The sequence below is a fragment of the Planococcus citri genome, chromosome 1 (genome assembly GCF_950023065.1).
Source record: "Planococcus citri chromosome 1, ihPlaCitr1.1, whole genome shotgun sequence".
Lineage (NCBI taxonomy): Eukaryota > Metazoa > Arthropoda > Insecta > Hemiptera > Pseudococcidae > Planococcus > Planococcus citri.
This window is the reverse complement of record NC_088677.1, coordinates 64,585,923-64,611,667: the sequence shown is the minus strand read 5'-3', so window position 1 is coordinate 64,611,667 and position 25,745 is coordinate 64,585,923. Positions and strand designations below refer to the sequence as shown.

The 25,745-nt window shown below is 32.9% G+C and overlaps 1 protein-coding gene across 3 annotated transcripts in view; it reads left to right on the top strand.

The window, feature by feature from the left end:
* disp (dispatched) overlaps positions 1–25,745 on the top strand; it is a 344,626-nt gene that overhangs the window by 5,366 nt on the left and 313,515 nt on the right. For 2 of the 3 annotated variants that reach the window (XM_065347081.1, XM_065347079.1), the window contains exons 1-11: positions 6,758–7,041; positions 7,125–7,248; positions 7,331–7,447; positions 7,562–7,693; positions 7,814–7,970; positions 10,682–10,908; positions 21,988–22,164; positions 22,503–22,638; positions 22,962–23,195; positions 23,308–23,506; positions 25,296–25,677. In XM_065347081.1, coding sequence (XP_065203153.1) covers positions 7,034–7,041; positions 7,125–7,248; positions 7,331–7,447; positions 7,562–7,693; positions 7,814–7,970; positions 10,682–10,908; positions 21,988–22,164; positions 22,503–22,638; positions 22,962–23,195; positions 23,308–23,506; positions 25,296–25,677 — 1,893 coding nt within the window. In that variant the 5' untranslated portion in view covers positions 6,758–7,033. Of the gene's footprint in view, positions 1–6,757; positions 7,042–7,124; positions 7,249–7,330; positions 7,448–7,561; positions 7,694–7,813; positions 7,971–10,681; positions 10,909–21,987; positions 22,165–22,502; positions 22,639–22,961; positions 23,196–23,307; positions 23,507–25,295; positions 25,678–25,745 lie in introns of those variants that run through there. The other variant, XM_065347080.1, reaches the window with a different exon arrangement.

Sequence of the window (25,745 nt, the reverse complement as noted above, 5' to 3'; positions counted from 1 at the left end):
TTGTGGCAAAATTTTCAAAAGAATTGCCACCTTTTTCCAAACTTCACCCACCTGTAATGCTATCGTATTCATTTATCGATAAACTTACGAGCAGAATCAATTTTTTATCTCACATTATGCAGACTACATGTTTGTATAAGCTTACGTAGACATGATAAAAAAAAAATTGAATTTTATGGGCATGGGGAAAATATACTTACTCGAGAAAGTTACAAATTTATTTACACGCTCGAGTATACTGTAAAATTAAATACGAGGAATAGTGAACGAAATTCCAATTACGAGGGCGATCATCTATATTTGCTCTCACGTTTTTGGTGGAATTTAAATTTGTCCTCGTTCTATCGTGAACACCCAACGACGACGTATACTCTTTTGCAAATGTAGTATGTTTTCTTTTCTCTATTGTAAACTGATTCAATTTTGAACCTACATTCAGCAATGAGAAAACGATGAATGAATTATTCATTCTTCATCGTTCATCGGCCTTCGCTTGATTTACTAAGGCGCTAGATAAGGTGGGTATACGCATACGCCATATTGGGTCACTTGTTGTTATCGAAGGGTATCAAACTACTTACAGTACCTTCATAATTGTTGATAAAACTTGCAAAATATTCAAGTTGAACTATTTTAAGCTATTATTTTTATGCTCATTTAAAATTATTTTGTGCAATAATACATAAATTTTTCTTCAAGGGGAAAATTGCTTAATGTTAGGAGAAACAGGTTGCAAGTGATGAATTGAGCCATTTTATCTCAAATTCACCTCCAGAAGCCCATAATTTTTTTATACCACAATAAAGGCGATTTTATCTTCTTTCCAGTGGTATAATTTTTTCTAAATTCGCAAACGCAATCCTCGCGTAAGAAAAAAATTGTACCGAAAAGTGAAAACAGCTTAGGAGAAACAAATTAATTTTGTTTCTCCTAACACCACTTGCAATTGCAAGTGGTGGACCGTGAGGTTGACTGAGAAATGAATTCGATTTTTTTCCCGAAATCTATTCGAGTATAACCCTTAATTTTTTCACATCGTGGTAAAAGAAATTTTATTCTATTTTCATTGGCACTAAAATTTTTAAATTCCTCGACATTTTTTGTTGAGAAAATGATGATTTTAGAAAATGTACATTTTGTAAAAAAAAACACGAATAAAAAAATTACACGAATTCATCGAATTTGGGTTTTTGATCTCTGAGGAGCAATAACTTTGAAGAAAAATTGGCATACATCATTATCGAAAGGAATTCAATGTTTTTTGAATGGTCTTAAATTCGTGATCATCTCTTCAGTCTTTCACTCACTTTTGAGGTCATTTAATTGAATTAAACGTCAATAATTTGAGAAAATGACCTTTATTTTAAGGGAAATTGAGTAAAATCAATTTTTCAAAAGGCACCAATTTACAGGAAATTTTACGCCCCGTACAATGATACCTAAATCATCCGAATCCGCTCAATAGATTACTCACAGCCGCGACTTTCGTATTTGAACTCTGCAATTTCTGCAGAAAAACTCACTTGAAAAGAAATCCCTTATAAACCAACAGCAGGTACATTTACTTAAATTGCTGTCTGAATAAATTGGTTTGAAAAACTGTGGATTTTTTCAATCATATGAAGAGGAATTTCATGCTCTTTTCAAATATGTTATCGACATTTGATTTCAACGCATTTTCGAGGCAATCCAGCACCTATACGAAGTGAGAAAAATAAAAAAAAGGAAAGTAGAAAAATCCAATTTTCTCAAAGTTATTTGATATAATGTATGTTACTTTATTAATCATTATTTTGTGTAAAATTTAATGTCCTTTCAATTTGTCTCAAATTGATAACCATCCATTGAATCTTTCACTCGCGGTTTTGAGGTGTTTTGGCTGAATAAAATGTCGAAAATTTAAATTTAGCCGAGTAGAAATTTCAGAAATTGACCATTTTTTTTTTCAAAGTATTAGGTAGGTACGTAGTCTGACACATAATATCTAAAATTCATAGAAATTTTTTTCAAGTTCTTGGAAGCCAGAGAAAACACTTTGAAATCAGATTAAAACAAACTAATAATCTCCCCCCCCCCAGTTTGTCAAGAGTCTAATAACATCAAAATGTCAGAAATTGTTCCTCGCTTCGTCTTTGAAAGCCTGACTAATATCCATGAATTTTTTTTTCAATTTTTTTGCACTGTATTCATGATGGAAAAAAATTCATTTTGAGGGGGTTTCATTCGTTTTCGAGCACCAAAAATACAGGAAATATTCAAAAGCTAATATGAGACTTTTTGTTGGTTCGTTAAATCCCTCATTTCCGTAGGCCTACTAATTTTCATTTACCAGTAAAGATTCGGAAAATTTTTGAAGAGGGGGGGGGATTACAGCTCCAAAATTTTGGCCAAAAACTAAAAAAAATGACAATAGTGTGAAGTATCTTTTCGTATGTTTCTGAGAATCATAAATAAGTACGAATGTCAACTAATTTTTTTGATTCGACCTCTTCAACTCCCCACTCTCCTCCTCTATTTTCTGGAAATTGAGAAAATGACCTGTATTATCAGGGAAATTGAGAAAAAAAATCAATTTTCGAGGGCACCATTGTATGTATAGAAAATTTCAAGCCCCAGACAATGATTTCTTAATCATTCAAATTCGTCCAATACATCGCTCTGGAAATGATAGTGAATTTTCCACAGAAAGTTTCTAGAAAGGGTATTCCCGGTTAAGATAGGTGAAATGGCCCTGTTCTCAGATTTGGAAAATCATGATGGATTATTGTTGGGTACCTCCAATAAAAATTTTCGAGCGGAATTTCCGCCCCCCAACCCACCCCCCTTGGTCAGTATAGCCAAAAAACGCGTTTTTTGCGCGAAAAATTCGGTATCCATGAGTGGTGAGGATAAAATTCTGGTACCACGCGGAATGTGTAGGGAAAGCCTGGGCCTTTCAACACGATTTTTTTCAAAATTTTTTATCGTAGTGGTGGGGGTAAAATTGACAAAAGAAAACTTTGAAGCGCCACAGCTCCGAACTGAAGGGTACTACACAAAAACTGTTTTCGCCAAAATGTGTCTTTTTACTAGTACTTTCTTCCTACTGATCCATGAAATTGAAATTTTGTCTGCAAAAGGCTCCTATTTGCAAAAAACTCTGAAAAATACGCGTTTTTCGCGTTTTTTTGCAAAATTATGCGAAATATGCGAAACATGTATAGAACAAAACATGTTGAGCGTCAAATTTTACCCCAGAAAACGTGTTCAGAAGGTTGTCAAAACGCTCATCTACTGAGCTAAGCGGGCGCACACATCACATCTTTACAGCAAAGTCATGAGATGAGGTCCATGGCACCTCACTGTGCGCTATCTGATAAAGTGATAATTGTCACGTTGGTGATGTCGCTACATAGTATGAGGCGAAAAATCGCTACTGCAAACTTGTCAAAAAATCCTGCTTTTGCTAAAATTATCAAAAAAGTCACATTTTTGTATAAATTATAAAAAAATTCTAACTTCTGTCGAAATTATCAAAAAATTACTATTTTTGGTCATAATTGTTGAAAACACATTTTCTTCTGAATAAAGTTAAGTATCAAAATCCTAATATTTTTTGTAAAAATGAGCAAAAAAACCTGTTGTTGTCCAAAATTTCAAAAATTCCAATTTTTTGCCATAATTATCAAAAAATCTTGACTTTTTGTAAAAATTGCCAAAAAAGCACATGTTTTATGCCAAAATATTCAAAAAGTCTTATCGCCAGAATAATTGTAAAAAAAGTCTCATTTTCGCCAAAATTGTGAAAAAAAACTAAGTAAAAAATCTCAACTTTTGTCAAAATTTCCAAAAAAGCCCAGTTTTTTGCCAAAATTGTTGAGAAAATACCTTTTTTTGACGTTATCAAGAAAGTCCTAATATTTTTTGCAGAAATGACCAAAAAACTTTGTTAGTAGCCAAAATTTCAAAATTTCCTTCATTTGCCAAAATGATCCTAAGAAGTACGTGTTACGTTTTTTGCCAGAATTGTCTGCAAAGTTCTGCTCTTGCCTAAATTTTAAAAAAGATCTCGTTTGCGTCAGAATCGTAAATATAAGTTCCTTTTTTGTCAAAATTATTAAAAAAAACTCTTAACTTTGTAAAAATTGCCAAAAGAAAATTCCTGCTTTTTGCCAAAATGTTCAAAAAATGTTGTTGCCTGAATTGGCAAGAATTCTTGATTTTCCAAAAATTATCCTTAAAAAATCCTGTTTTTGGCAAATCATTGTCAAAATTTAATTTTTTCTTAATAGTTATTTCAAAATAAATAGGTAAATTACATGCCTAGGTATCGGAAAAAAAACTTCTGATTTTAGCCAACATTTTCAAAACTACTGCTTTTTGTCAAAATTGTCTGCAAGTTCCACTTTTTTGACGAAATATTGTGGGCAAAAGGCCTTTTTCTGATGAATTATCCAAAAAAATCTATTTTATGCCAAAATGGTTAGTAAAATCTCGTGTTAGCCAAAATAGATTGAAGGTACGGTTTTTGAAAAAATTGTCAAAAAGTCCTAAGGTTTATCAGAATTTGTCTCAAAAGTGCTGCTTTTCCCATTTTTAAAATCAATACTTGTAATTTTATAAGTATTTTTTCTCTCGATTTCTTTTTCTATTCATTTTCTACAGTTCTCTTTAAAAATAGAAAAATTCTGACCCGAAAAAAATGTTCAATTATACATACTTGTAAATAAAATGATAGGTACCTATGTTTATCACATCAATCTATGGATAAGATACAAAACGTATACTTTTTTTTTACAGAATATGTAGTATGGGTAAAGGATCTTCAAAAATGCTAAAAAAAATTGATTTTTCAAACAATTTGTCCCTCATGATGGGTCAAGTTTTTGAATTTTGGTCAGATTTGTTGAACATGTATGTATGGTACCTATTGGATTTGAAAAAGATTTTGTTGAAATTTTTGAAAATTGAAATTGAAATCGAAATTTGTATTTTTTGCTTAGATGCTTACTGATTTCGAGTTGGATTTCTGAACAATTTTTGGGTAATTTGCCTATTCTTGGTAACTTTTTGTAAGTTTGACTTGCGATATTTTCATTTTGAAGAATTTTTTTGACCAAGCATTGTGGAAACGTGTTTAAAATGAGAAGACTGTGAAAATTATAACTGAATCGCTCTGACCTCAATTTGAATATTTTTGGTATCTTTTTATTCTGAGAGCTCATGATTACAATCTAAGCTAACTTCAGTAGATGAGCGTTTTGACAACCTTCTGAACACGTTTTCTGGGGTAAAATTCGACGCTCAACATGTTTTGTTCTATACATTTTTCGCATATTTCGCATAATTTTGCAAAAAAACGCGAAAAACGCGTATTTTTCAGAGTTTTTTGCAAATAGGAGCCTTTTGCAGACAAAATTTCAATTTCATGGATCAGTAGGAAGAAAGTACTAGTAAAAAGACACATTTTGGCGAAAACAGTTTTTGTGTAGTACCCTTCAGTTCGGAGCTGTGGCGCTTCAAAGTTTTCTTTTGTCAATTTTACCCCCACCACTACGATAAAAAATTTTGAAAAAAATCGTGTTGAAAGGCCCAGGCTTTCCCTACACATTCCGCGTGGTACCAGAATTTTATCCTCACCACTCATGGATACCGAATTTTTCGCGCAAAAAACGCGTTTTTTGGCTATACTGACCAAGGGGGGTGGGTTGGGGGGCGGAAATTCCGCTCGAAAATTTTTATTGGAGGTACCCAACAATAATCCATCATGATTTTCCAAATCTGAGAACAGGGCCATTTCACCTATCTTAACCAGGAATACCCTTTATGAAGAAAAATTATAGTAAATGGCGAGAAAATGCTAATTTCTTCAAAATATTGATTTGATAAATTACATATTTTCAAACTGTCATTTTTTAAAAATAATTATGAACTCTACCTCATATTTTAAAGAAATATTTTCTAGTAACTTTCTAGAAAGTTTCCGGAAGTTTCCAAAATTTAAGTAAATTTCTAGAAATTTGATCATCCCTTGCTAACAGCAGTCTCTTTGGAAAAATCCCACATAAACCAACAGCAGCTGTACATTGAGTTGTTGTCTGAAAAAAATTCGTTTGGAAAACTGTAGAATTTTTCTAGTCATCTGCAGGGAAATTTCATGCTCTTTTCAAATATATATTTTCGAAATTTGATTTAAACGAATTTTTGAAACAATCCAACACCTTTGAGAAATGGGAAACATTAAAACAAGGTAGGTAAGTAGTAGAAAAATTAAATTTTCTTAAAAATAAAATTCATGTAGGTATTGGTATACGGTATACTTACCTGATGTACATTTTATTTGTGTAAAATTCAATGTTCCTTAAATTTACCTCAAATTTATGACCATCCATAGAATCTTTCACGCAGTTTTGAAGCCTTTCTTTGTCTCAAATCCAAGGAATTTGATTTATTCGGCTCCATTTTGTGGAGAGTTGTCGAAATCAACTTCAATCAAAAATAATAAAATAATAAATATACAACATGCATAGTTTACATAGGTAATACATATTTAATTATTTCACTGATATGAAAAACTGTAGATCACCAATTCACTACCCAAATGACCCAAGATGGCGTATGCGTTTACGTATCTACTTCTTTAGCACCTTACATATTTTTTACTCTTTGTAAAAATTAATATTATTTTGTCGAAGAAATGGTAGCACTGGTCGGCTGGCGCGCAGCTCGCGCAGCATTCGACCGCCGGTCATCTCATCTAACCTTTTTATACCTGAGATGAGTTTTGGGACCGGTTTTCTCGTTTGTTTACAGTCACGTTTGTTGTGTATTTCATTCGAGATGTTAGAAGAATAGTTAAATGTATTTGCTATGTCATGTGCTTCAAATGCTTAGCGTTTAATTTATTATTTATGGAGTTTAAATTACGTAGAAAGTATGTAGGTTTGTATTGAGCAGTGTTCTGTTTCCTCAGGTCCTCGTCGAAATCTTCCATACAAATGATGCAGTTTTGCATTCGATCAAATATCGTCTTCATAATGTGAATCGTATAGAAATGGCTTGGTAAGATGTTGTATTATTAATGCTATTTTGTTATTTATGTGTGAGCTAAATTTATAGTGATTTTAATTCGATGTATTTCGTAGGTTCTCTCGAGTAATTACTACCTATCCGCTTGTTATTCTGGGAGTGATAAGTGTTACGTGTATTGTCACATTCTATGTATCTTTTCATGACAGAAAACTACCTGACTTCGAAGATCCCCAACTGGTAATTATTGTTCAAGAAACTTTTTATACCCTAAGGTGTTTTATACTTACTTACTATAAGTTATCGTATTGTTTTCGAACAGGGCTTCGAAACACGGGGAACGCAGATATCGCAGAGATTAGTAGCATGGGATAAATTAATGGATGAATCTAAACCGTACGGATCGTTGACGATGGATCCTAGCGAATTATTGCCCAAGGTTCGTATTGATCTTTGATATCGATTGAATTTCACGAAACGTACTATTACGTATGTACTTCGATGTACTTACAGTAAAAGAACTGTGCCTATCTAATTTTTATCAATATTCCAGACTGGAATACCAATAAGTAAACGAGCAGCTGTTCGAGAAACACCGGATCGAGTTATACTTCGAACATCTCGAGATCGAGAAGAAGAAGAGGACGATGACGAAGATAATGATAACGATGAAAACAACGAAGAAGTAAGTTATTATTCACCTTGTGTGTAAAGTATTCGTTTTCCTGTCGAACTGTTGACATGAATCTGTGTGCAATGTGTGTACTATTTATTTATTCGTATATATCTCCACGTCCTGTTTTAGACGAAGAAAAATTGCGCCAAGAAGAAAAATAAAGAAAGATGGGAACAGTTGAAACAAATTCAGTTTCCGAAAAGGGATGAAATTCGTCCTCACGATGAACAGTACAAGAAGATTTATCGTTACAGCTACGATACTAATTTCTTTTGTGATACGTTACGTAAGTGTATATTTTTAGGTAGCATTTGCATATATTTTATTAGCACAGAATCGCCTCCTAGTTCGGAGTCGCCTCGGATTTGTTTAGAGGTGACAACCGGAAGTGAAGGAAAACTACGAAAATAACACTGTTTACATGTAAAACGATACCCAGATTAAGTTTTGTTACGGTTTCGGTGTTTTCTAAAGGGGTGGACGTGTCGGTTGTCGGTGTCAATCTGTTTCTGTTGTCTTGATTACATTGGAGTGATGTTTGTTACTCGAAGGGTTATTTTAGATGTTTCCTTGAATTTTCCTCGTGCTTCTTTGTCGAGATGAGATAATTTTTCAACGGTTGGGAATTATGGAGTTATTTTCATTCGTGCTGTATGAATTATCTGCTTTCGAGTGGTTTTTTAAAATGTTATTTTGAGTCAATTTTTTTTTTTTTTGATAGAGTTGTAGGCGTTGATATTAGTACAGAATATGAGTTTGATTTTTACTTAAAATTTTGCAAAAAAATCTTTTTGTGGGGTAAGGAATTTATGAAGAGTGGCTATTTAATTCGTTTTCCGAGGTGAGTGAGAATTTAGAAAAAAATGTTCTGTCTTTGAAAACTTATTAAAATTTCCGAATTGTGTACTTGAAAAAAATGTATTCCTGCTTAACTACTCGTCAGTAAAAATGATTCAAAATAGTCCTGAAACTGATATATCAAATCCCGCGAACCGTATTTCACCATTTCTGGCCATTTTGGAGCCTCCAAGCGCAGTTTTAGATTTTTCCAGAATTTAAAAATTTTTCCAGAAGGAGTGGAAATTAACTTGGGGAGTTGAAAATCGAGTTTATAGACCCGTATAAAGGGGTTCTCCGCACATGAGCCGATTTCCAGGTGTACGCCATTGAATGTGTTTTACTAACCAGAGTTTATTTACGAGTTAAAAATTCAAAAAATTAAAGTTGTTCTGTTCGAAGTAAGTTTTTGTGATTCTTGATTTCTCCAGAATTTCGAAATTTCTCCAGAAGGCGTGGAAATTAATTTGGGTGACTGAAAATCAAATTGTTGCTTATTCTAGACCTATTTAAAAAGTTTATCCTAAATTGGAGCCAATTTCCAAAAATTTTCTTTATTTTTAGTTACTCGAGATGACTTTTAAGCTTTTCTGAAGAATTTTAAAATTCTGGAAAAATAAATTGATAAAAATGATTGCTTTTTTGGAATATTCCAGTTACCTGGTATTGATTTTTCCCCAAAATTGACCCCAAAAATCTCGCTTTTTCACTAAAAATTGAAACAAAAATTGTCAAAAATTTTCGTTTTTTAGCAAAATTTCAATGTTTTGCTTTTTTAGTCGAAGTTGCAAAACATGAACAGAAAATCTTGATTTTCAACCATAAATTTGCAAAAAGTTGGAAAATTTCAATTTTCTTCTCAAAAATTGAGTACTTGAAAATCTCGCCTTTTTCTCGAAAATTGTTGCTAAAGTTGAAAAAATTCCACTTTTTCCCCAAAAATTCTGACATTTATGTGATAAATTGCCAAAAATTCCTGCTTGATTTCCAAAAAGTTATGAAATAGTCTCACTTTTCTGACATGAATTTGGAAAAGAATGATTCTTTTTCAGTAGGTACCTAATTTTTTTTCATATTAAAGTGTTTTGCTTACAATATGCTTACATCTTGTAACTTTTTTGGTCATTTTTTAAACTTTTTGGCTACTAAAGTTACTTGTTTTTTTTTTGTTTTTTTTTGGAAAAATGCGTACGAATCCAAAGAAGAGAAATTTTTTAAAAGTTTGATAAAATTTTCCAAAAAATTGAAATTTCGTTTTCTTTAAAGATCAATTATGAGGCGATTTTTCGAGACCAGCATCAGTTCTATTTGATTCTTCTCATTTCGTTATTACTGATTTGAAAACTGAACTGAGTTTAATCGATTGGTTGACGTTTTCAAAAAATGGACATCGATAAAAATTTTAATTAGAAATTTTCTCATTAACTTTTCTTGCTGGAAACAGGGTTGAAAATCACATTCCAAGGCCAAGGATACGATAAACTTCGAATCAATTCATTATTTCGATTCTCTATTCAAGTCCATGCCGATGCCGTCCTTTAAAACTGATGGGAAAAAACCTAGAAATTCATCTTGAAATATGAAAATGAAAAAACATCTTCCTACTACGTTTAAACTTTTTCAACAACGGCGGAAATACGAGAACGTCGTATATTCGGCATAGTTCTACATTTTCAGCCGTTTACACCCTTATTGCACGTAATTTTTCTCAAGAAAATTCGGCGAAGAGTGCTTAATTTGGGAACAGCTCGACCATATAGTTGGTATCTTTTTGAGAGCATGAATTATTCGTGCTCGAAAAACATTTTTGTCGGTACTCTTTGCTCGACTTGTTTATGAAAACTCCAACTTTCGCCGGTAAGAGGAAAAAAAGAAAAGCTGCGGGCGAAAAACAAATATTTTTTTTTATGTAGTTTTGTTCCGAAACATTTTGACACGCACACAAAAACAAGCACGACCGATACACGAACATCAAAGAAACAACTTTCATAAGGTTTCCTCGACATATGTTCCCCGTATATATTTTTTTCCTGTCGAAAAAATGAACCGAGCGGAAGGCGAGAGCGAGATGAGGGTGAAACAAAAACCGCACGATGTCAATTTAATAAATTGTCTCGTCGTAAGACTGCTGTACTAACTTTCGACGTGTGTGTGTTGCAGAGCCTGGATACGCGCAGATTGTTCTATCTGCTAAATCGACTGGTGTTGAGAATCTATTTACATACGAAGCCATATCGAGCATTTGCGAATACCAAACTGTACTGGAATCGCTGCCCAATTACATGAGAGCTTGTATTACGTCGGAATCTGGAGGATGCTGCAATATGTGGTCGTTACCCAATTACATCTCGTGGTTGATGAAGTTACCATCTTGTAAACAGATAACGGTTCGTAATGATTGCATTTTGTTTTTAATTTGCATTGTTTTAAGTACAATTCGAGTTACTTATTTTTAGTCGGGTTATGTAAGTTTAGATGATCAGTTTGTCGGATAGAAGGACCCTTGTATATCCCTCCTTTCTTCATTTACAAATTTCCTCGGTTTTGAGGTTTCTCAGCGAATGCATTACGAAGCGATTTGCATCCAATTCAGAGTAAATTTCGTTAAACATTACTTGAGGGTGATATTGGAATTATTTCGATAATAGTTTTCATATTCGAGTCACGTCTTCGATTAAAATCTAAAAGATTTCCTTAACGAGTGACGAATCTTTTGGACCTTTTGCGTACAGCTGGGTACTTGAAGGTTATGTAATATCTCAGATTAATAACGTTGTTTGAAATTCGTGTAGATAAAATGCTGGTAAGATCGCTTTATAAAGTGTCCCTTTTTCATCCCTTTTAACCGGAAGTGACAAAGAAAAACAAAACAAATCCCATCAATCTTGCTGAATGAAAAGTTAATCTGCGAAGATAGTCTCGAAATAATTCGTAATTCATTATACCTAAATCTCTTCATTCTCGACTAAAATAAACCATCACCGAACGAAAATAGTACAATAAACGGGAATAACTTTGGTATAAATTCACCTAAAGTTTATGTTGTACTTTCAAACCACTCTGCTGCCCATGCCCGTTCCTGAGGCACTGTAATAACGATTTTTTTGCGCCATGTTTTACTCGACGGTATTTAAAATGAAAAAATAATTTCGTTACCTTAGGCTGTAATGAAATTTTATCGTTACTGAAAGTTGTTTTTGATATTTTTCAACTGAAATAATCTTACTTCTTTTTAGAGAGGAAAAAGGTTCAAAAAAAGTTAATGATCGTTGAAAAAAACGGGGTTAAAAAAATGTTGGAAAAAAGTGAAAGTATAAATTGTTTGTAAAAGATTGAATCTTTTCATAAATAGAAGTATTTCCCAGGTTGTCCAAGTGTTTGGAAAACCATGGAAGCCCAAGGCTCTTGTTTATACCTTGATTTGGAAATTTTATTACAATTTTATTCGAGCCTTTTTTTGTATTTCTTTCCGGGGGGGGGGGGGGGGCGCTAAATTGAAGTTGCAAGTCCCTAATTTTCATACCCCCCCCCCTCTTCGCCACTGTGTATTGATAAAAAAAAAACAAAGTACCTGAATTATTTTTTTATTGTTTAAAGAAATTTTGAACTTTCATGAAATGAAAAATTTTGATTACTTTTTTTTGCTCTTCAAGTTAGGTAATAATGTTCAATAATTCAAAAATTTCAATTGACAACATTGACAGATTTTGTATTTGAATAATGTTGACCTATAAAAAAATTGAAAATCTTTTTAAAAAGTTACCAAATTTATTTATTTTTTATTTTTTAAAAATTCTTTCACTTTTTTAGTTTTTATGGCAATTTTTCGAACTCTTCTTTGGGAGGACGCTACCCCTCGCGATCCCCCACAAAAAAACCCTGATTTAATTGATACCAAAATTGTTAAATCGGTTCACTTTCGCTATAACATTTTTTTTACCTAAAAATTTAAAAATCCATTCTTTTTAACTGAATAATAATTGAAGTTGTTGAAATTTTAATTGCACGTTGGTTTAGGGTGTATAAGGGTCTTGGAATAATTGAGGAGGAGGAGGGGACGAATGCCTCCAAATTTTGAAAAGCAGCATTTTCTGCACTTTTGTTTTGAACATTTTGTTACCTCGTTGACTTCTCAGCTTGAAAACTGAAGGTAGGGAGGGGGCTCGCGTGTGTTGAAATTTTGTAAAACTATACGACAATAGTTACACCTTATTTGAAAAATCTTTGGTTTTATGAATTGAAAATTGAAATGGGAACTCTGATTTGAGCCTTGGGGTATTAGAGTCTTGAAATTGAAAAGAAAAAAAGCCTTAAATATTTTCAATTTTTTTGAAGATTTTTGGGACGCCGCACAGTTCTAACAAATTGTTTAAAAAATAATAAGCTGAGTATAGGTATTGATGATTCAAATTTTTTGACATGTCAAACTTTTCCTCTCTCTTCTCAATTCACTGTCTTTTGTTGGTCTCGAATGTATCTGTTTTCAAATTAAAAGGTACGTTTCATTTCTAAAATTAATTAGAGCCAAAATTATTAAATAGGTATTTTTAATTTCGAGATGTTAATTTTTATAAAATGAACTTTGTACGAGTAGGTAAAATTAATAAAACTTGCCAAATGTTACTAATTTAAAAAAATATCGCCACCCACTCCACTTGTACGTACTCGTATATAAATAGTACACAGAAAGAAGCTGTAAAATTGATTTTTTTTGTGCTTTTTAGAATTTATTCATTCCCTAATTTTTTAAACCTTGAAAAATCATTTGAAAAATTTGAGAATATTTTTCAGATTTACCAGCAGCGTTTTCTAAAGTTGTTCGGACTGGTTCCTAATTTGAAGTTTCGATTTTGTAAACTTCCTTCTCTCAAATGATTGGTTTTAGTCAAAAAACAATTTATCATTTTCCCTTAGTATGAAAAAGATTATAATAAGAAGCCCCCAAAGTTGAAAAAAAAGGTGAAAGATTCCATTTTCGCGTTAGAACTGTTCTAAATAATTCCCTTTTAAAGAAAAAACCTCCAGAGTTTTCCAATGAGTGTTGGTCCTTCTGCACAGAGCCCTCCAAAAATTAAAAAAATTAAACTGAAATATGTAGAATGGGAGAAAATTTTTCTCAATTTTAATATTCTAAATTTCTGCGTCAGAATTCTTCTAAATAATTTTTTTTTAGAAGAAATTTCTCCAATTCCCCCTTTTTCCTCCCAACGATGATGGTTTTTCCCTCTGCACAGTTCTCAAAATTGAAATCATCGAGAGAAGAAATAAAAAGCATATGAAAAGGTTTTGAAAATGTTGAATTTCAGTCAGAATTTTTCTAAAACGTCTTTTTTTGGGAAAAAGTGTTTATTTTATGAATTTTTTTTCAACTTTTGAGGATCCATACTGGTTAAGAGACCATCGAAGGCTTTTTCTTGGAAAAAAAAACATTCTAACACAAAAATTTAAGATGTTGAGAAATTTTTCATTTAATTTTTTTGATTTTTATTCACTTGAAAATTTAAATTTTTTGAAAAATTTTCAATGTTTTTTTAAATTCACTCAATTATTGATTAGACTGATTCTGATGCACAAATTCAGGATTTTTAATGAATGATTTTTTATTGGGGGCTAAAATTTTGAGAAATTTGTTTTTATAAAAACTGACAGCTTTTGTAAATAAAATTGAAGGGGGGGATCGAAAAAAATTTCTTTCACTAGCATAAATAAGTTGTTTTTTACACTCCCTTCTCCCTTCTAAAAAACCATTTCAACATTTAGGATTATTCTGCACATTTTACATAAATTTCACGATTCAATCGGTATTACAGATGTTTTCCATCAAAAAGAGATTATTTTCGAACTTGAAAGTTATTTTAATAGTTCTTTCGATAGCCTATTTTATCGCTAGAATTAATTTTCGAAATGTGTCCAAAAGAAATTAAAAGTTGAGCTAAACAAGCATTTTATCTCTCTAAATCAGTCGAATCAAACTTTTAGAACTGATCAATATCATTTGAAATCCTTTGACCACCAAGTCTAAATACTTTTTTTATAGCTTTATTTCACACAGCTGCGTCCCCAAAAAAAAACACATTTATTTTTTTATTCTCCAACGAACCCAGCAAAACGTCTATTCGTATAAAAAATTTCCTTGAATTTTTCCAACATCACGTTTTTTCCAGTCTTGCGAAAATAGCTAAAATTGGAACTTTGAACCCGCCTTATCTACATCAATACGATCCAAAATCTCGTTAAATTTCATCGTCGTACGAGCAGCGTTATTTATCCGCCAAGCTCGTCGGAAAAGTTGACTCTTCGGGTTAATAAATTATTAGTTGCGGGGAGGAGGAAGAAGAGCGATATTCGCATTTCGAAATGCAGACGATACAGCAGCCAGCCAAAGTCATCGAATCGATTGTTTTCTAAACTTTTACCCTTGAAATACGTATAGTAAAAACTACGAATCGAAAAATACCCAATACAAAAGCTATGTATTTCAACCACTACTACACTGGTATATAAAATCTCGTATCAAAATTCAAACAGCACCTAGATATATAAAATTCATTTCGTCGAAATCGATCTGCCATTTCATCCGTACGAGTAAAAACTATCAAATTACTATGGTCTTTACTTTTTACACGTGAACAATTTTCAAAAATGGAAACCTTTTTTCGAGATGGAAAAAAAAGCTTCGGGGGTTAATTAAAAGATAATTCTTTCGAATTAAGTATTTATTTGCGAGATCGCAGTCTTCTACCTTCTCCCCCTGCGGGGTTGAACCTACGTTTGAAAGTTGAAACCAGATATAAACGTACCAGTAATACCAACCAATTAAAAAACGAGATACAATTTTCTCAGACGAACGACGAGAAACGTCAAAAAATTAATGAGTTCTTTTATCACGCGCCAGCGTTTCTCTGAAGAAGGATAAAAAAAAAACCAAGTGAACATCTCGCTGTATACTACGGACACCGTCCATAAAAAAGTCTTTTGACCTTATAATCTACCTCGCGGAAAACTCGCTGTCAAGACAGTGAGAATGAGAAAGTTGAACAATAAAATAAACCTCGCAAGTTGCTGGAAATTTTCGTCTAAGAATAATCCCTCCATTAAATTCGATCGTGTCGAAATGTGTTCGTGCTATATTTCGATGACATTTCAGATTTTACGCAGCGCAAAAAAAAAAACCTATCCACATCCAGGAACCACTCTATTTACAAATATCCCCCTATGGAATAGAACTCTGGTCCGTGGTGTGTGTGAGATTGCGGGGAAAAAATGAAAATCATCACGCCTTATAATATTTTGTTTTTCTTCGACGTATGTCGAAAATTTATTTTCGTAAACCGAACGAAAAAAGGACTGGGAAAAATGAACGTGAAATTTCAAAACATTTACGTATAATTGTTTTAAATCTCCGGTACCTATTAATTGAACCATTCATCGAATACGAATGCTAGGATATGGTACTAATTTGAAATGAAAAATACGTCGTCGCAGCAGGCGACGACATATAATAGCCGTAGTTTCCTTTCTATTTGAAGTATTCGACCGAATTGCGGCTCGTATATTAAGTACGCAATAAAATGGCCAAAATAGACGATGCAAAACATCGCTAAAACCTTTTAGAATAAATATAGGGTAAAGGTGGGAGTAAAAAAACCTTGAAAAGTGCATCGAAATTAAGGTTATAGTCCAAGCACGTAGGTAGATGTACATCTATTATACATTTATACTGCATTGATTTGAATGGTACCATACATCTCTAAAAAGGTATACCTACGAAGGAAAAAAAGGTCAACGTCGAATGGAACAGAAATTAAATATTTCCTTCACTTTTTTCACGTGAAAGAGTTTTTTTGACAGGATTCAATTTTTTTGTATCATCAAATAGCAATTTTATTCTCTTGACGATAATGCGCTACTTGAATACTTACAATGTACTCGTAAAATGTACCTACTACGAAGTTGTAATGGGAAACCGATAGAGTTCAAATTTTGATCCCAACGGTACACTTTTCCAAAGTTGATTAGTTTCTGGTTACAAAAAGCTCATGAGAGGCCTATTATTGGAAATACGAAATTGTTGCGAAGGTACACGATACTCGTATTTTCACTAGTAGCGGTTTTGTAAAAATACCTACACGAATTTTATGTACCGACTTGTAAATTTAAATTATTTAGATACGTACATTCACCTTGAAGCTCGTATGCGAGTTTTGCATTTTAATCTGGAGTAATATTTGAAAATGTTCTCTTTAATTTAACAAGCTTCATTACGAATAATTATACAAACATACATCAATGATTTCATGATTGTGTTTACATATCATCATTATGAAAATAATTCAAATGAAGGCATTTCCATGTATCTACGTATGTGGGTAATTCTCAGAAAAAGGTAAAATTCGTGTACATGGCAAATTTCTCAACGGTTTTAGCATGAATTCTTTTTTTTTTTTTTTGGTCCATTCAAGAATGACCCCGCACACATTTCACACATGGTATTGAGGTTTTTAGACCCTCCTTTCATTGGAGTACATTTGATTTTATACCCCAAATGTCCTTCGACTTGGCTGTCACACATCATGTTTTTGAAAATGAATGTTATAAAGTGTCATGAACTTCATTTTTTTTTGGAAAAATTGACACGTTCTCATTATCATAGAACACGAAGGTCTCTTATTGTGCAAATTGCAATTGCAATAAGTCTATAGGAAGCTCACAATTCACATTTGAAAACTGTCACACACTTTTTGCGCAAATTTTCGAGCAATTTTCAATTATTTTTGGTAGCTTCCCAATCCAACATTTTTTTCTGGTGAGTGGCTGCACTGGTTCACTGTTCTCATAGAAATGTTACCCCGCACCGTCGTTTTTAAAAACTACATTACAGCTCGTTCTGATTGTACTTATCTGTGAAGTTTTGATATTTCGCAAAATCTGTGTCCTTCGGCTTGGTGTTTTCATTTACGCCAATGAACCCGCCAAAACCAATAATTGAGCACGGGAAGTTATTCTACATGATAAGTACACATTTATTACGTGTTAAAAATCGAATAATGTCCAGTAGGTAAGGCTAGAAACGAAAAAACGTTGAGATTGTCCTTCGGCTTGTCCAGCGCCCATTTGTCCTTCGACTTGGCCAAATTTCAGACAGCTGTACTTTTATCGCGCTAGTCGGCATATTACACGATAATACAAGCAAAATTTTACATTTTCTCCCTCCCCACGCTTCACCTCTACCCCTACCAAAAAAATAAGTCCAGATTCGAACTCTGCGGCCTGAAAAACATAAATCGACATATTACACGATAATATAAGCAAAATTTGACATTTCCCCCTCCCCACGCCTCACCCTCCACCACTACGAAAAAAATAACTCCAGATTCGAATTCTACGACCTTGAAAACATGTCAATCGACATATTACACATCGATGAGGGTCGAATTCTAATTATCGCCGTTTTAGGGGGGCCGGGGTCCACAGTGAGGGGGATTGAATTGAGGCCAACACTAGAAAAGGGATCTGGGACACATATACAAATGATTCCCACTTGAAATTTTCCAAAAAAATGATTTTCGCTTTTCAAAATTATGCATATCAAAATCGACCCTTTTTCTGAGAATTACCCATGTACTTATATGAAATTATTCTATCGATGCTGATCATGGATGACAAAAATTTTGATGAGTTTTTGCCCAATTTTTAATTTGTATAAACTACGAATTCTCGTATTAAAATTTTTAGATCACTATCTTTTTTCCAACTCTTTCAAGAAAGTAATTTGTAATTTTTATTTTAAAATTTTCACTTTTGGTTCTTTTTAACCGAATTTTTTAAAGTTCACATGTATACTACACAGTATCTGGTGAGTGGATGTCAAAACTTCAGATTTGAATACAACCAGGTACGACTTGAAAAAATGGACAAGTTGCCTATATTTAAAATTTAAGGGGCAACTGAGCTTTGAAAAAAAAATGAGAAAAACGTGTTTTTGACCGTGGGAAAATAAACAAATTTTATCACTATGAATTTTTGCCCAAGTTTGAAATTGAAGGGATCAGAAATATTCGATCGTTTCTTTCTTTTAAAATATTTCTAGCCCCTTCAATTTCAAAGTTGGGTAAAAATTCATAATGATAAACATTTTTTTACTATCTACCCATTTCGAAGGTCAAAAATACGTTTTTCGCAATTTTTTTCAAAGCTCGGTTGCCTCTTAAATGATTTTAAAGATGGGTAACTTGTCCATTATAAAGTTCTTTTCAAGTGGTACTCGGTTATATCAAAATCTGAAGTTTTGACATCCACTCACCAGATACCATAGGACTCAAACGTTGTTTATTGTAATACAAATATGCGATATAGAAACATTTCTCCAGATCTTTTTATGGATAAAAGACTTCAAAATAATACAAAAATCTGATTTTTTCTCAATTTGTCTCTCTCTCAAAGTCGCCAATTGGAGCCGATTTTTCTCCAGTAATGTGAATTCTGTGCTCGTATTCGTAACCGAGTTACTAAAGTGTTACTTTTTCAAGATTTTGGTTACTAAAGTTACTTTGAAAAAATCCACAAATTCAATTTTTCTTAAATCTTGGCCCTACTTTTTTGCCAAAAAGTGTCGTTTATTGCTAAAAATTTGTTAAAAATTGTCGCTGGTTTGCAAAAAATTTCAAATGTCTCAATTTTTATTACAAGAATTGCCCAAAAGTCTCACTTTGTTGCCAAAAATTGCCAAAAAAAAGCCTTGCTTTTATTCTAAAAATGTAAAAATCTCTCTTTCTTGTCATTCAATATTTTCCAAGAATACCTAGAGTAACTTTTTTACCAAATGTTTCAAAAAAGTGTCATGATTTCCAAACTGTCTTGCTTTTTGCCAAAAATTCTCGTTTTTTCCAAATTATTATTAAAAAATCTTGCTTTTTTACCTAAAATACCAAATTTGCCAAAACTTCACTTTTTCTGTTAAAAGTTGTTGAAAAGTTTCACGTCCTTTTTTTTGCAAAAAAATCTCAGAAAAGGCTCAATTTTTTTCCAATGGCAAAAATCAAAAAAAAAACTGATTTTTGCTTGTTAGCCTGAAATTGCCAAAAATTTACACTTTTATGTCAAAAATACCCAAAAAGTCTTGCCAAAAAGTTGTGAAACAGTCTCACTTTTCCGAGAATTTTTTTGTTAGGCTGCTGAAATTCATGTTCAGACTACCTAGTGTATAACTTCAAAACACTCCAGGTGCAAATTGCAATTTATTTATATCGAAACAAAAATTTTCATTCCATTTTTTCTTCTCGATTTCATGGAAGTGGATAATATTTTCTAATTCAAAAAAATGTACCAGTGTACCTATACCTATACCTATACCAACAATGAAAAGAAAAAAATTATCTGCTTGTCTGCTCTCTCTCTTCTACTTTTTCGTGAACTTCTTTTGCACTCTTTAAAATAAAAATTAATACGTAAGTTCCTTATTTTCAAACAATTTAAAAGCGTTTGAATTTTGAAAAGTTGAAGTGAAATTTTTCTCAGAAAAACTGTCGAAATAGCTGTTTTAGGCTCACCAAGGAAAAAATTCAAAAATAAGAGAAACTCTTCCTCCTTGCTCTAAAAAAAAATATTCAGTAAAAAAAAAAACAATCTCAAAAATTCATGTGTTGAAGTAGGTAATGTAGTCAAACTTTTAAGAGCGAGATTTTTTTAAAAATTGCATTGAATCTTGTGTATTTTTATAATTCATACAAAATTGAAGCATTTTTGAAAAGCAATTTTTTTCAAATTTTATCAATTTTCCTTAAATTTTGTATGAAAAATTGCATGAAAACGAAGTGTTTTGATTTTTATACGATTCTCAGAACCTTATTGACGATTTCATACAGAATTTTACCAAAATTTTGTTTAAATTTTCTCATGTAAGTAACAGTTTTTCCAAAATTTTCTTCAACTTTTTTTTTTCAAAATTTTAATAATTTTCTCAAAAATTGTCAATTTAGGGAGGATGGGTGTGAGGTATGCAATTTTATTAGCATCAAGGTGATCATAATAAAATATTGCATAACCGATTAGTTTTAAGGAAATTTTGTAGGATCTTTTTACTCGTATGCTTGTAGGTATGTAGTTTACGTAGCCAAGTATTGAAATGGTCTCAATTTGGGCTTTCTGTAAGAACTTTTTTGGTTTAAAAAGTTATTTATGAATTATGAATAAAAGTGAGAAATTCTTCAAGTTTTCGGCACTTGCCAAGTTGCCAAAATATACTTACTAAAGTTCGAAAAGTTTCAAAATTCCAAAATCAAATGGGAGGGGTCTTTTGAAAGTTGTAACTTACCTCCCCCGTCCTGTATTTTTTCGTTTAGAAAAACTGGACGCATCATTGTTTGTGCTTTTAGAAAAACTATTCTTTTTTGAAAACTATACCTACTGTAAAAAATGATGTTCAAAGGTGAGCTTCGAAATCTAGTTTGAGAAAAATCGCGAATTTGTCTCAAGTTCGATTTTCTGAATTGATCAAGGTGGGCGGATTGCGATCTGACGTAATGGGCTAAAAAATGAGTTGGAAACCTCAGTTTTAAAAAATATTAAAAAATCCTAAATTTTTGGAACAGATTACTGAAAATTTCTATCAATTCCTAAAGTCGATCGCTCTCTCTCCACCTAATCGATTGCCTCTGTTTTCAAGTCGATCTGGAGCCTTAAACCAAAGTTGGTCTTTCTCCAGAAACATCAAATCGCTCTGATAGAATCACATTCTCAGCTGCTTGGATTGATTATAACGCTTTCTGGTTCGCTGGAGCCCTTTGAAATTTCTGGAAGCTGCAGATCGTTGGAAAATGGTAGCAATCGATTTAGAAATATTTTTCACGTTTCAAATTGAATTTTAAAAAGAATCACCATTACTTGTTATTCTAATTTCTGATCATTTTAGATTGACCTCCCCTACTCATTTTCCTCACGTGAGAAACACTTAGATACTTACATTATTCATGTTTCAAATTGAAGTTTTGCTAAAATCGTGTATTCCCATTTCATCTCGAGTTAGAGGTTTTAATTCGAATTATCAACATAATAGAATCTGGCAAAAAGTTCTTCGAAACACTTTCGCTTCGCAGCCGAATCGTCTACAAGACTTTTCATAATGTACCTCGGCTCAGAGAGTTTTTCTAAATGAAATCTTTCCTAGTCAACGTTTGGCGCGGCGAATCCGCGGATAAGAGGCGACAACGACGACGTGTCTGGAAAAATATCCTGCGAAATGAAATTAATTTCAAGTTGACGTTTAGACTGCTGCCATAATGATGAGGATGGGTGAAGTAAAAAGGGCTAAATATTAATTTCGCGTCGTTGGGTGCTCGTTGAAATGATGGTTATTTGTTAAATAGGTAGTAGAGATACGCCTAGGTTAATATAGCGACTTGTTTGTATGTATACGTATTATGCTAAGAGTGACGGCGACGTTGAATAAATGTGTTATTTAATTACAGGTGAAAGAAATTAATAGCACGTTATCGGTGCTAAAATCCTGCTGGAAGTATTACGTCGAAGGTAAACTTTCGCCGAGTTTTAATGGTAAAGAGCCACCACCGCGGTTGTGTTCGCAAAATAGCGATGTTTATAATATAATGCATTATATCGTCGACGTTGATTTCCTTCCTAACGAGGTACGTATACATATAGGATAGGTGTAGACTGTAGTCTGCCAGTCTACTCTCTCGGCTTTATGAAAAATACTATATTTACGTTGCTACAACGTATCTTTCATCTTCGTATATAGTCGTATTAAAATTATACGTACGATGTGGAAATTTTCTACTCGACTGAAAAAAGCGATGAGATGAAAAGAAAAAAAATATACTTGGAGCCGACGCTTTTAAAACATGGGCCAATGGGGCGCAGGGTTGAACGAAAGTCGAAAGTTTTACCAACGCGAGACTCAAAATTTACTTGATTAATAACGGGCGTTATGTGATGCCTTTTTTGTTTCTTTTTTTCCATACAGGGTAAAGATATCGTATTAAAAGATACATCGGTGTATTTACCAATTCCCAAGAGTTCGGCGTCTTTGCAACTGTTCCACGATGTAGAAGATTTGTCCTTTACGTCGCAGTATTTTAAAATAACCGCAATGGATTTAGGTACGAGAGAACAGCTTTCACCGAGAGAGCTTTCATATAATTCAATATTTACGCAGACATGTTTGGCTTTTGATTTAACCAAGCTTCATATACTGTACGCGACTTAAGAGTAAAGTTGCCATGTATGCTGTGGTATTACATATAAAACTTGACTAACGAACACGATGACGAAAAAGGATTTATGTTGAATGAATGCCACAGCTAGTTTTTATTTTTCACTTTACGAGATTTTTATACTCGCTAAAATGCTGCTTTTTGCTACATGCTACTGAAATGTAAAACTGCGTATTTGCAAACGAATGTGTGTTTTTTTTTTTTTACAGGACTGAAATACTCGTTGTTTAACGAGTACTTGTTACATGATATCAGATACATACTGCTGAGCTCTATTTTCATCGTTTTTTGTATGTGGATTTATACTGGATGCGCGTTCGTTACCATACTCACCATTACAGCGATATTCTTCTCGCTGGTTAACGCGTATTTTATTTACACCTTCGTATTCGGGTTGCATTTTTTCCCTTTCATGAATATTTTGGCGATTATCGTATCGTTAGGTAAGGCGAAACGTTAAGAGAATAAAATATTAGACAATAAAGTAATAACACTCGTAAAATGTGTACACGTTCCTTTACTTTTATGGTGTTTTTTTTTCGCTCCTTTTTGTAGGTATCGGATCGGACGACGCCTACATCATGTGTAAAGTATGGGATCGAACGAAGAAAGAAAATTCGCATTTGTCTAAAAACGAAGTCGTCCAACTGGTCATCAAACATTCGGCTGTGGCTGTGTTCGTGACGACGCTGACAACGGTGGCAGCATTTTTGTCTTCGTATTGGAGCTCGGTTACGGCTGTGAGATGTTTCAGGTGAATTTGGATTCATGTAATTATGTCGAATCTGAGCAAGGAATAGTATTATCGGTGTGATTGATGGATTGTGAGAATGTAAAAGAAGGAAGACGAAATTAGTTCATAGCAGAATATCGATTGGAAGTGTTTTTTTTTTTTTTTTTTTTAAGGGTGATATTCCATGCATTTACAGATAATTTAAAACTCCAGTTTTGATTCGCAGTGCCAGTGCTCTCAAAACTTTTTTTTATTGACAAGTTATTCCTGAAATTTAATTGAGAAAATTGGTTTGAAAACAAAATTCTTAGGGCTGTAGTAAATTCTTTGTTTTGTTTCGATTTTTTGAAAAAAAAAAAAAAAAAACAGAAAGTAGAAATGTTTTAAATTTTAAAAACTTTTCAACGACTTTTTTCTTGTTGTTTTTTTCTATAACTTTGCAACAGGAAAAATGAAACAAAATGAAACAGAATTGAAAAATTATTCAAAATAATCCACATAGGAAAAAAACAAACTTTTGACTCGTTTACGACTAAAATAAAAAAATACCTGCTTCAGTAAAGTCATTTTTTAATTTGGTCATCGCTAAATTGCCAGTTCAGTTTGCAATAATCACTTTTACGTTCTTCACCAAAATAGAGGGAAAAAAGTTGAAAACCAACGAAATTTAATTTTTAAAATTCTGGGTTCCTTTCTTTTAATTTTTTGGATTAAAAAAAAAAATTTTTTAAATAACTTGAAAATTGCACTTTTTAGTTTTTATTAAGTTGTGACTCTGATCAGAGAAAACTGCTCTCTGGGGAAAAATCTGTAAGAAAAATGGTTACAAAGTTTAGAAAATTGTCTAGAAATTTACATAACAGCCAAAAATCGAGAACTAGGTATATTTTAAATTTGAGAAACATTCGAAGAAATGAAATAATACGTAGGTATCCAATAGCCAGATTCGTATTCAACCGTGGCTCATTGTGAGAAGGAGATGAATCTCAGACAAATCTAACGTGAAAAAAGGCAATTTCGAACGAAATCTGTGAATCGCGAAAAAAACATGTTGGAGAATTTTGACCAAATTTTGTAGAAACCTCAAATTTTTATTGAAAGTCACTCAGAAAAATTATGTTTTGATTGAATTTGTGCCACAAGAAAGAATAACCCCAAGAAAAATCCAAAAAGTGATGAACCCTTGATTTTGAAATCAAAACCTGTAAAATACGAGCACCACGTTTAATTAATTCTGAACAAAATAGTTCTATTGAATATAAAACTTTTAAATTTTCTCGATATGACCATCTTGAAGTGTTCGAAGTTGATTTTTTTTACTGAGAGGGCGAAAGTGATAAATAATCCTCAAGAATGAGTACACGATAAATTTTCAACATTTTCTTTCATCTTGATCAAATTTTACGAGGTTGAAGCCGAACCCTTCCATCTCAATTAGTAATACTGCTATAACGACCAAAGTATCGCACTCGTAGTTGGCCGGAGACAGTTGTACTATTTCGGTATAATTGAGCGTTTTCTTTTTCTTTAAAAATTTGGTTAACGTGCACATCGTTGGTTTTAATTTTTAATCGCTATGGTTGCGGGCTACCGTTACTCGGTTACGTACTTACGTTAAAAATAAGCTGTCTTCGGCGTTAAGTCGGTTGTACTAAAGCGAGTCATTAACTTCGTTCCACTTGTTTTAATACCGAAAGATCGTAAAGAAAAGAGGAGAGAGAGAGAAAAAAAAGCAGGGTAACTCAATAGCCAATAAAAATACGTCGAGGATAAATTTTTTCATTTTGTTGTGTGTTTTTCTTGTTCGCAGTATTTTCGCCGGTTTATCGGTGCTGTTGAATTTTGCATTTATGATAACGTGGATACTGAGCGGAATAGTAATATCGTCGGAATGGCCGTATATACCTTTAATACACTGGAGCTTTTCCCGCGACGCCGATGTCATTTACGAGAATATTTTAAATGTGAAGTCGACGTTCGATCATTGTATAGCGTACTGCGTCGAGCAGTATCATGTGCCTTTAATGGCGGTATTAGGTTTTGTCAGCGTATTGAGCACGTTTTCGGTACTGTGTTGGCCTAAGCTGCAGGTGCCTGATTCGTCCGAGTTTCAATTATTCGAAAGGAAGCATCCGTTCGAGCAGTATGATTTGATTTTTCAGGATCGTTTTCGGTTTAGTCATGTGTTTTCGGTAAGTACCTAGGCAGTTTGAGGATTTAATTGGGTCGAATGGTTGGGTTTTGTAATTTATTCGATGTG